Below are 12476 nucleotides of genomic sequence, written 5' to 3' on the forward strand. Positions count from 1 at the left end.
GTCTCAAAAGACAACCTATGTAGTGCATTACTTTCCAAATCAAATCAAACTTTATTAATCTAGCATTAATCTATCATTCGGAGCAATGTGATAATAAACATGCGCTCAAGGAGAATGATTCCGAGTCATTGTGTGTCACTACCATCAACATACCGAGGAAGAGCACTATGAGGATTATGATCATGGTGAGGAAGATTTTGTTCCAAAAGCTGGCCAATTTGTTCCATATGTTCAGCTTGAAAATAGTCTGCCATCTGTGGACCACACACACACACACGTCAAAGCATCAGCAGATTTGACTTTGGCAAAACATTGTTTAGGATCACACTATTAATAAAGATGTATGTTCTACTACTACTAGGTCTGTTATTAGAGAGGCAGCCCCTTTCCACATTAGTGGCCTTGGCTTTATTTACCCGGCCGTGGACAGTTCTAGCATGATCACATCTTGAAAGTATTCCAACCATTTTGGCATTTAGCAGTTTGTAGTGGCCATACAGTACCTCCTGGCTGAAATGAAGGGTAGACAGAGGATGAGGAGGACTCCAATCTCCACATACAAGAAAGTGGCCACAGCAGTCCACTGCAACGTCATCTCTAATGATAGATTCTGAAAAAAAATATTAAACATTTCAGCAAATCGAGTTTTTCCCAGACTTGGCAGGAAGTGGCTGGCTCCGTTTCGTTTTGGTTCATCTCAGAAGCAGAGGCAAATTCAGGCAACTATATAGTTCCTTGTATATAATGGTTTTAATGCCCTCACATGCAAAACAACAAAGTCCCTGTGTTCAGAGATAAGCTTCTTACTCTGTCCAAAGTTCACTGGCGTATGTTATGACACGCCGAATACTGTGAATATGAATCCGTTTTGGGATTCCAACGAGGCCGTGTTCTCAACGTCTCTCTACTGCGAGGTGCAGGTTCCACCTTTACATTCGGAAAGTGACATCAGCCAGGTTGCCAGCCAGCTTAGCTAAATAGAAAACGATGGCACTTTCTTGAAACATAAACATCATTACATAAATAGCCACACAAATAATACACAAACATGACGCCAAGCTCTGCACTTAACAAAGTATGTAGCTGCTCACCGGTACTCAATATCAAACTAGATCGAGTCGACAGGATGAAGAGAACGGAACACAGACAACTTGAAGCGCTTCTTCCTTCCTCAGCTTCCTGTTACAGCTGTCACTTTTTTTTAAAAATTTGTCTCATTCGAATGACGTCATCTTTGTGTGTTCACTTGATTCAAAGGGCTGCGCAGAATCTACAATAGATCAAATAATAATAATAATAAATACATATAACAATGATAATAATAATAATAATAATAATAATATAATTCGAATATAAAATAGTAATCATAGATCATATCTAATCAATGTATCCAACGCAGAAAACAACAACAATACTTTAAAACAATTTTGCCAAGAGTGAGAACAAACAGGTCGTCAAAGAGTATCATAAAAAGCTTTTATTGGATAAAAAAAAAATCAAACATACATCATAATAACATCAGATACAATTCATGTCTCTACTGTTCCATAGGTGTTGTGGAGGTAGTCTATGACAGCAGAGGTGCTGGCCAGGGAGTTGAACACTTTCCTCTCCGGCTGAGAGCTGACCCGCTCCAACATGTACATAAGATGTTGGTGAAAACAGGTGAAGGTGGTCCCCTGCTCCACAGAGATGTCCACCCAGTCCCAGACACACTCCAGAGGCGTCTCCTCGTAACCAGCAAACATGGCCGGGTTGGCCAACAACCCCCGCGCTGCCATCACACCTACAGGGCAGACGACAGGGGGGGGGAAGGTGGTATGAGTTAGCCATACCTATATAGATAACCTGTCTATATAAATCAATGTTATACTATACATGAAACCTTGATGTCAATTAAATTATGTATTTTATTAATTATGTACATTTCTCATTCATCAACACAGACAGGGACTATCAGAGGATAAACACAATATAGTGGGATGATATCAGACACCCAGGTGTAAATATTGACGTGATATAAATAAGGTGGACTTTCGCTTGAATGGCGAAACAACATAAGTTGTTATGTGTACTGTGTGTGTCCCATCCTTTCGCCTTTCCACAGGGAAGTAACTGACTGACCGTCGACACCGGTGAGCTTGTGAGTGGACTCCAAATCGTGGAGGTTCCTGATGTCGCCGTTGGCGATGACGGGGATGGAGAGGCTGTCCTTGATGATCTTTATGGCGTCGTGGTTGACCGGCTGGTGGCGCTCGTCTGCGGTCCGACCGTGAACCGTGACCCAGGACACTCCGGCTGCCTCGGCCTTCTGACACAGGTCGACCGTCCGCTTCAGGTCCTTGTGGATTCTGCGGAGAAGAGAGGAGAACGCTGGATCCTTGCGAAAGGTAGCGCTAATATTCCGTAATGGGCAAAACAGACCCAGCAGTCAATCAGGAAACCAAGATGGCACTGTGCACTTCAGCTGTGTTTGGGTGTCTTCAACGACAACATTGCAGCAGTTTGTTTATTTATTTATTTTAGTTTCTCTGAGTGGGGCAGTCCCACTCACATTTTTCATTTTATTGGACAGATATAGTGAAGACAGACAGGAAAGTAAGGAGAAGAAGGGAGAGAGGGCATGTCAGCAGGGCATGGGCCAGATTCGAATCCATGTGTGCACTGTAGACCGTGGTGCTAGACCACTAGACCACCCCAGGCCACTTATAATTATATTGTTTTTAATTGTGTTTTTAACTTGTAATGTAGCTTACTACATAATATATGCCTTATTGTACTTTATTATTACTTACTTTACTTTATTCTACTATTGTTGATTTTGTATCCTGCTGCAGTACCAACGACAAAGAACATAAGCCTAAGAATTTTACTTGTGTACCTGTACATTGGATGTAATAAAAGCAATTCTGATTAAGAAATTGCAGAGGGGATTCACTGATGTGTTTTCATTGAATTACCATGATGACCATGCTGTACCTGATTTTGATGGAGGCTGTGTAGTTGGGATTGTCCACTTGGTTCCTGACTTGTCGAACCATGTCTTTCACCAACTCAGGTTTGTTTATCAAGCAAGCCCCATATCCCTCTGACATGGCCCACCTGAAAACAATGACAACGACACTTGTCAAATGACAACCACTCTGAAAAATATGAACACTCGGCATATACTCATACTCAGTATTTTTCATTATTTTATTTCAGTGAATCACACTGTGGGGCATAGCACTGAATCAGAAACCTGTGTTGGTGTGCAAGGACTGTGTGTGTGGGGGGGGGTTCTGTGAGAGATGATTGAGTTAAAGCCAATGGCTACGCGTATGAGACGCGGTCCACCAGACCTTCTGCATGTTCGGTGTCTGGGAATGAGATAACTCTGTCATTAGTAGCACCTTTGGGGACAGCCACAGTTGAGATCCACTCCATTAGAGAAGGGTGCTACCACACAGGCAGCATCAGCCAGGGTCTGGGCATCACTGGACGCAAACTGCACTATCAGAGGATGGTCAGCTGGAGGGAGAAAAAGAGACAAGAGTGATCAAAAATACCTCACACAACGTTTGAATTCTAATACTCACCCTGCGACAGAACGTCTGTCATGATATCTAAGCATACAGCAAATGCCACATTAGCCCCTAATACTACAATGAATTAGACAAGTGCTGTATTAGACAATTTTACAGGTGTCAACTTAGCCTAGGCCTAGTGTTTCACTGAAATACATACTTACATTCATTGGTTGTAAATTCGCTGTCTCTAGCTTTGACAGAACGCATGAAGTCTGCAGCAACTATCATTGGAGTGAAGCAAATGTCACAATCATATTTCCTCACAAGGGACCTGAATGCCAACCTGACAAGAACAGACAATTAGTTAGCCATCTAGTCTGACTTGTGCACAAGTCAACAACACCAATTAATTCGTATTTTAATGTCTTACTTTGAATACCGGACCATAGGCGCACATATTTTCAGAACTTTGCCTTTTTCAAACATGTCCATCATGTTGGTGTTGGCTGGCATCTTCTACTCCTACTCCTACTCCTACTCCTACTACTACTACTACTACTACTACTACTACTACTACTATTACTACTACTCCTCCTACTCCTACTACTATTACTACTACTCCTCCTACTACTATTACTACTACTACTACTGCTGCTACTACTACTGCTTCTACTACTATACTACTATTACTACTACTACTCCTGCTGCTACTACTACTATACTACTATTACTACTACTACTACTGCTGCTACTACTACTCCTACTACTATACTACTACTGCTGCTACTACTACTATACTACTACTACTCCTACTGCTGCTACTACTACTACTATACTACTACTACTACTCCTCCTACTATTACTATTACTACTACTATTACTATTACTATTACTATTACTACTACTACTACTACTACTACTACTACTACTACTACTACTACTACTACTACTACTACTATAATAATATTATATTATTATAATATTATTATACTACTACTGCTGCTACAGTGAACTAGCCAGTTAGCAGCTAGCTCTGGTGGTGGGTTTTCTGTTAGCGAACAGTTGGACTGGTATGTTGGTTACATAGACAGTCTGTCTTCTCCCGTGCCATAACAATTGCGATATCTATGACCTGCACTATTTACCTGCGATATCTATGACCTGAACTATTGATCGTATGTCATGTTTCAGATCTAAACTGTAAATGAAGATCCGGACAAACAGCAAAGTTGACAAAAAACGTGCAGCAGAGGTGTTGTTTTATGGGCGTGTCTGTCTCACTGTCCAACGTCATGTCGCACACATTCTACGTCATGTGGTGAAGTGGCAGTCATGGAGGGGAATGGGGAAGCTTCAACTCAAGCTCTACTGAAAGATGGTAATAATGCAATATTATGGTTAAGCTTTTCGCTACTCTGTACGTTACTATTACTTAACATCCCAGTGTTCATATTACGTTGTTTTTGGTGTATTTTGCGCTTTATGCTTTCGCATGCCGAGTTGATTCTGTGCTTGACAGCCAGCAATAACATCAGCAATGGCATTAACCAGAATTGCAGTAGCTAGCTGCTTAGGTTACTGTTTGCTTTGACCTGCCAACAAAGTAGTACACGTTGAGCTAAAAGTACATCTCGTTTTCAGAATGCTATACGGATTTTCTCACGGAGGACTTTGACGTGAAGACGTACACAGCTCAGGCCATCCACCATGCTGTCATTGCTGAACAACTTGCCAAGCTGGCGCAGGGCATTAGCCAACTGGACAAAGAGCTGCACAGCCAGGTACTAACTGTAGTATCTGACACCTGTCTGTCGCTTTGCTTGGATACGGACAGTAAGGATATCAGGAAGGATTAATGACGTGCTTTATTGCTTTCCATTTGATCTAGAGCATATAAATGTAATTTCTATGTCATCAGTGATTTGTGAAATGTGAATTAGAAAACATGTTTGTTCCTTTATTGACATTGGGAAACATATTTCTTGTGTCAGGTGGTAGCCAGACATGAGGACTTGCTTGCTCAAGCAACTGGGATTGAGTCTCTTGAAGGTAACCATTTAAATGTACATGATTTATTTAAGGATAACTGCTATGATTTTAACTGATAGCTTTGATGATGTGGTCTCCAAATGTATGTTGTAATTTCTATGCATTTTGTAAATTATACTGGAACAGCCTGGATCCACCACTGACTAGCTAAACCAGATGCTTTCATTGCAATGTTATATGTAGTCCATAGGGGGGCGCTAGGGTCATAGTATTTAGTAAAGCCTCTCACCTCATTTGCCACAGAACACTTCTCAATGTTGACTGGATTGTATTGAGCTGGCGATAAGAGAAATTGTGATTATTGTTTATACTCCATAATGGAATTTGACATGGATGTATTGAATTGTTTGTGTGTAATCCTAGGGGTGCTGCAGATGATGCAGACAAGGATTGCTGCCCTGCAGGGAGCTGTAGACAGGTAGGTCCTCACAACCTAAACCAGGGAAATCACACTGACATCACAGACTGTCACGCCCAATCCTAAAACCTCATCTAGCCCCCTAACACCTGTCTTAGGCACTTTTCTGGTCTGAAAGGATCTAGTGGATAGTGAGTTGGACTGGTGGTCAGAAGGTCATGAGTTCAAATCCCACCAGGAACACCACCCCTAAGTTACTCCAAGGAGACTGTCTCTGTAATCTCTAATTGTGAGTCGCTTTTGATAAAAGCGTCTGCTAAATGGTTAAAATGTAAATGTAAATATCATGATTGACAGATATGATGAGAATCACACCTGATCCTAGCCTATGTCAGACACTAGATGAAGCTACTGTATTAACATAGTATTGGTCTATTCAAGTGACTAGGTGCTTGTGTTCTTATGAGAATAAACTGCCAGTCAGCAAGTTTTGAATGTCATCACTCAACCCCCCCTATTTGTTTTCTCTTGTAGGATCAGGACTAAAATTGTTGACCCCTACAACAAGATCGTCTCCAGGACTGCCCAGCTTGCCAGATTACAGGTATATATCCATCCTTCCTCCCTTTGGCTGAGAAACAAACACACCAGTCGTATATCTCAGGTGTTGATGGTGTTGTGTTCGTGTGTATCGAGGCTCAATCACAGGTGCAGATTGCCTCGCCGCCCTTTATTACCCCCCCCGCCTCCGCTCTGATTGGCTTACGGCACGGCATCTCATCCCTGCTGCACTCCTGCTCAGGGAGTTGATTTCCATGTTTATTGGAAAGACATCTGAGGGACATCTGAGGGAATACAAACACCCATTTGCTTGTAGGATTTGCCAAGCTTCTTTTTTATCTTTTCTTTTTTTTCTTCTTCTTTCTTCAGTTTATGCTTTTTTCTAAAAGGTACAACATGACCCCAGCATGTATTGTTCTGTATTATGGGGCGGCTGTGGCTCAGCCGGTAGAACCAGCGTCTAATGATCGCGAGGTCAGAACCTAGGCGGTTCGAACCCCGGCTGGCCATGTGCTGGCCATGTTGTCCTTGAGCAAGGCACCGAACCCCTAATTGCTCCAGGGTCGCCGTCTATTGCGCGGACCCCTTGCCTAGAGCATAAAATAAATGTTGTTGTACTCAAAAGGTTGAATCTTATTTATTGGAAGGGCTTTGATTTTTGTCGTCTCTGCCTATTGCAAAGACACACTTTGTTGAGGTAACGTAACGTCTCCACCAGGACAATTGCCAGGAGGCACCAGTTTTGATTTGGACATTGGTAATGAATGGTATAACCTTTTCTACCCAGTCAATAATACCATGTAGGGGCCTGAGCCTAATAGACATGTCTCGCGGCTCTGACCGAAGTGCCCTAATGCACTTAAAGTGCAGAGTGTTTACAACCACCCGATGTTTTCTCTCAGAGCTATTCTAACCTTTCAGATTTTACAACACAAACACAAACTGCTACAGCGCTTTCCCTTTACCCTTGTTGTTTACACCAGGGCTCTACAGTGCGACCATTTCACTCGCATTTGCGACTAAAAATACATCTGTGCGACTAGAGAAATAAATTCACGAGCACACGTGCGAGTACAGATATTATATATATATTTTTTTATTTTTTATTTTTTTTTTAATTCTAAAAATAAATCTGCGCGAACCGTGTGGCCACATTTTAAGCCGTCAGCCAGCCCGCTACGACCACGGGAAGTCATGTTAAAAGTGAAGTTACTTCTGTTAAACTGGCGCTAAGCTAACATCGCTAATCGCTAACTCCCTTTTGGGCCTTAAAGAGACAAGCGCCCTTTTCTCATCATAAGCTTCATTAGCTTCATTAGCTCACCACATCTACAGATTTGGTCCCACACACTCCAGATTTGAACCCAAGGTTACAACCAGGGTTAACTACCCAGGGTAGAAAGTAGAAAGCTCTCAGACCTTCAGAACCCATTGAAAGTAGTGGAGGTACTCCAGAAGTCCAAATGCATCTCTAATCCTAGGAAACCCTAGGAAGCAAGTTGCCTAATGGCATGAAAATGCAACATGTTGTACTTGAGTGTGGCAGAGAGGTGGGACCCCCGGGGATGGTGGTGTGCTAACAGCTAGCCGCCGCAGAGGCACCGTGCTGGGCTGGCCACCTCCACATGTCACCACCCCGGGCAGCATGGGGCTGGGGACTGGTCATCTGGATGTGGGGTAGTTTAATACCCCTAGATGTGGAGTTGTCTGGCCACCGTGTGTGACTGATGTAGCCTGACCCAGCAGCAGGGAGGTGGGCAGCATGGAGACAGACCTCTGCATGGCCTGGCTGGGCTGCTAGCTGACAGACCTAGCCCTAAAGCCTGGCTGGGCTGCTAGCTGCTAGCTGACAGGCATGACATGGATGAATGAATGAACATGCTGCTAACCAGGAGAACTTGACACAGCTAGTTACCATAATACAATGCCATCAACTCTGCGTCTAGTAGGGCTGTAGGCATGGGCCAATGTGTGATTTTGGTGCAAAAATTGCAAAATCACTAATAAAAATGTGTTATAATTACATTTTTCACTGTGCTCCTAAATTTCTTTGTGTGCCCCTAACATTTTTCATTTAGGAGCACATGTGCTCCTAGTGAAAAAGGTTAGCGTAGAGCCCTGTACACATATGGAAAACCTCATGTTGGTACGCCATTCACAGTTTATGTCTATTTAACTGAAAAAGCTGTTCTTATGGAAGTGAAGACATGATCCGGCTAATATGTATCCAAGCTCCTGTGTAAAGGGCTTAAACCGCCTGTTGTCTTTCTCTTGGTTGATGCGTCCACAACGTAAAGGTCATGTTAAAGGTTTACAATGCTATCTCAGCCGATCGGACGGCAGCCAGCTTTGATCACACTCTGAGATTACAGCTGCCTCATCCCATGACATCACCGTTGGAGTTTTAATCTGCCGCGCTGTCACTGCCCCCCCCCATTTAGAACAAAATCAATAAAAAGCAATCTGGTCTTTTAAAGGTTGGGTTTCTCTCTCCCCTTTTAAAACCGCTGGCAACCCGACCCTGTCCCTCCTCGCCCGGGGCTGCTGTGGCCCGGGGGGGAGGGAGGGGGGAGACCATGGGGAGGGAGGGGGAGGCCGTGAGGGAGGGGGGCAGGGAGGAGGGGGGGGAGAGGCCGGTGGGGGGAGCGAGGAGGGAGGGATGGGGAGCCTCAGTAGGTTTACAACCTGTTAAACTTTTGTGGAGTCGAAGGGAGTTCTGATTAAGTATTGATGGAGTATTGCCTCAGAGAGGTCAGGTATGATTACGGGATTATCTCTCTTTCTCAGATTCTCAGATGTGTTGTGAAGTCATCGTTCTTATCTCCATACTCTTATCATAGTCTTCTCTTGTCTTCAGTGATTGACGTGCTGCTATCCTTGTTTTGGCGGCCAGTAGTTTGAGGACCAGGGTGTCTGGTGCCTGTGTCAGTGTGTGAGAGCGGCCTCACTCAAGTGTATTAAATAAAAAAATAAGCCTTTATGTTTAGTTTACCTGAGGCGAGAGGTTGATGATCGTTTATGTATAACAGATTTGACCTCATTCTTATATGTTGACACAAGTCAGTGATTCCCGCAGAAATGAAATATACTTTGGGGGAACGACTCGGGGCGGGGTGGGGGGGGGGGGGGGGTGCGTGGCCCCGTGAAAAATGCATTCTAGTGAATTGAATATACTATTATCTACTGTTAACCAGCTCCTCACCACAACTACACTATCTACTGTTAACCAGCTCCTCACCACAACTACACTATCTACTGTTAACCAGCTCCTCACCACAACTATACTATCTACTGTTAACTAGCTCCTCTAGAATAGCACAATTCTTGTGAATAGCACAAATTATACTTTGGGGGGAGCCATTATACTTTGGGGGCCCCCCAAAGTATTAACATGCTGTGGGAATCACTGTAAGTTTTAGAGAGACAAACAGAGATTGGTGCTATTGTTGTAGATGAGGCCAATGCCCCCCCCCCCCCTTTTCTCCCCATCTTCTTCCCCAGCGCTTGTTATCCTTGGCTGTTATGGTCAGAATGATCATGGAGCTCATCCGTAATCGCAGCTTTACCCTCACCACCGGTTGCGGACAGCTAAGCAGGCTTCGAAGCCTCAAGAACGGCGTCCCCCAGGGATCGGTCCTGGCCCCCCTCCTCTATAATATCTACACCTATGACCTGCCCAACACACTCGCGTAAGTACGCCTACGCAGACGACCTCGCAGTGGTGTACTCTGCTGGAAATTGGCAGTCTGTGGAGGGGATTCTGAGCCAGGACATGCAGACACTAGTGGCATATTTCCGGAAATGGAGATTCAAGCTTAGCGAGGCAAAGACGGTGTCGGCTGCCTTCCACCTTAACAACAGGGAGGCTAAACGTGAGCTTAGAGTACACCTAGATGGAACTCCCCTGCCATGTTCCGCTGAGCCAGTCTATCTCGGCGTGACATTGGACAGGACGCTCACGTTTCGCCGGCACCTCGTGTCACTGCGCAAGAAGCTAACAGCGCGTGGGGCGTTGATGAGACGACTGGTTGGCTCGGGCTGGGGCGCCGGCGCAAGGACCTTGCGCACGGCAGCCCTTGCCCTCGTTTATTCAACCAGTGAATACTGCGCCCCAGTATGGTGTCGCAGTGCCCACACCCGCCTCATCGACTCGCCTATAAACGAAGCCTTGCGCATTGTGACAGGATGCCTGCGTCATACCCCCGTGGACAACCTTCCCATTCTAGCAGGCATCCAGCCCGCAGGCCTCCGCCGCATAGGAGCCACAGCACATCTGCCTGCCGGGCCGTGGAGCTTAATAACCATCTGCTCCATGATAGGCTCACTATAACAGCGGAGCCCTCCCGGCGTCTCAAGTCGAGACACCCATTTGTGCCTGCACAGGATCTCAGGCAGCAATGCAGAGATCTTAACATCAGTGCGGCAGGATGGGCGGATTATATGTGGCGCACAGAGTGGGAGGCAAACACCTCCAAACTCCGTGACCACATCCCAGTCGCCGGCCCTGAGCCCCTCGGGATGAACTTGCCAAGCCTATCCTGGGTGAGGCTCAATCGTCTCCGGACCGGCGTCGGGCGTTTCCGCTCATCAATGCACAGATGGGGCTTGGCCCCAAATGCGTCGTGCGAGTGTGGCGCAGAGGACCAAACCGCAGACCATGTTATCCTGGATTGCCCGGTGTACCACCCACCCAACGGGATGCATGGTCTGTCGGTATTAGATGACGAGACGATGACGTGGCTTCTGGAGGGGTGTCCAGAAATATAGCCCGGGTGAGCCCCTCAACCACGTCTCGGGGTGGTAAAAGGGTAGCCCCTCGGCCCCTCCTGGTGGAGTGGAGAGGAAACAACAACCCATACGCCGAAGAAGAAGGGGCTCTGTCTGTCTGTCTGTCTGTTCCTTGGCTCTTGGCTGTTAGAGGCTCTGTCTATATGTTTGTCTGCCTGTCTGTCTGTCTGTGTTATGTATGCAATTGATATTGTCAACAGTATGCCTTGCTATTCCCATGTGTTAGGGGGCGCTCTACGGCACCTGTTAAGTGGAACTGGTAACATTGTTCTGGTGCTAGTAAAGAAGAGTTAAAATGGATGTCAATGCCTCGACCTGTGTTCTTGTGTTGCTCTCTCAACCAGTGTATCACATGGCAAACATAATAGCCTGTCTGTCTGTCTGTCCGTCCGTCCGTCCGTCTGTCCGTGTCTGTGAGACCAGACAGGGACTGATCAGCCACTGCTTTACACCAACCACCAAGGGACCAGAAGTGGTGCGCTTGTCTGTTTTGATCCTGCGTTTTCCAGACACAATAGCAACCCTAGGATAAAGCAATCAGTCTGACCCACACAGGCACAGGGGAAACACACACACACACACACACACACACACATACATGCATACATACACACGCTTAGGACAGACATAGACACACTCACACACAAACACACTCACTCACTCTCTCACAGACACACTCTAAAGCACACAGACACACACACACACACACACACACACACACTCTCTCTCACACACTCTCACACACACACACACACACACAGAGGCACAGGGGACAGACCTCCAGCTCCCAGCAGCACGCTCTTGCTCCAAGCCCAAATACCACTGACCTCCCTGTGTCCTTCAGCTGCCAGCCCACTGCCGCACTGCTCACACCGCTGTTATACCTCCTCTTTTGGTATATCATATTCTACTGATATAGTAACGCAAATGCATTGAAGAATCAAATGATGATTATATGATAATTACAGATATATCAATGATGGCATTGGCTCCATCAACATCGTTTCATGTAGATCCATAGAGGTTTCACACACACACACACACACACACACACACACACACACACACACACACACACTCTGTTCTATTGATTTGTTCATTATCTGTTATGTCTTGTGACCTATTTGTTCTGTTAACATTAGAACAGCCATGGGTGGGGTCATTTGACCCTCTGAGTAGAAGATCATTTTTTATCTTTGCACTCGATCAAA

At 45.4% G+C, this 12476-nt stretch overlaps 2 protein-coding genes across 2 annotated transcripts in view; one reads left to right on the forward strand and one right to left on the reverse strand.

Moving 5' to 3' along the window:
• Positions 1 to 4217, reverse strand: part of dus4l (dihydrouridine synthase 4-like) — a 28786-nt gene extending 24569 nt beyond the window's left edge. Inside the window, exons 1-8 of the mRNA XM_080538290.1 lie at positions 3940 to 4217; positions 3731 to 3852; positions 3393 to 3510; positions 2980 to 3102; positions 2125 to 2351; positions 1542 to 1786; positions 504 to 610; positions 154 to 254 (exon numbers count right to left, since the gene is read on the reverse strand). Of these exons, the coding sequence (XP_080394416.1) occupies positions 154 to 254; positions 504 to 610; positions 1542 to 1786; positions 2125 to 2351; positions 2980 to 3102; positions 3393 to 3510; positions 3731 to 3852; positions 3940 to 4022 (1126 nt within the window). The 5' untranslated portion in view covers positions 4023 to 4217. The remainder of the gene's footprint in view (positions 1 to 153; positions 255 to 503; positions 611 to 1541; positions 1787 to 2124; positions 2352 to 2979; positions 3103 to 3392; positions 3511 to 3730; positions 3853 to 3939) is intronic.
• A 619-nt stretch (positions 4218 to 4836) lies between these two features.
• The window catches only part of cog5 (component of oligomeric golgi complex 5), a 114283-nt gene continuing 106643 nt past the window's right edge, over positions 4837 to 12476 (forward strand). The window contains exons 1-5 of the mRNA XM_080537613.1: positions 4837 to 4887; positions 5151 to 5290; positions 5501 to 5558; positions 5922 to 5976; positions 6451 to 6520. Coding sequence (XP_080393739.1) covers positions 4842 to 4887; positions 5151 to 5290; positions 5501 to 5558; positions 5922 to 5976; positions 6451 to 6520 — 369 coding nt within the window. The 5' untranslated portion in view covers positions 4837 to 4841. The remainder of the gene's footprint in view (positions 4888 to 5150; positions 5291 to 5500; positions 5559 to 5921; positions 5977 to 6450; positions 6521 to 12476) is intronic.

This window comes from Nansenia antarctica (assembly GCF_963989245.1).
Source record: "Nansenia antarctica genome assembly, chromosome: 8".
Taxonomy (NCBI): domain Eukaryota; kingdom Metazoa; phylum Chordata; class Actinopteri; order Argentiniformes; family Microstomatidae; genus Nansenia; species Nansenia antarctica.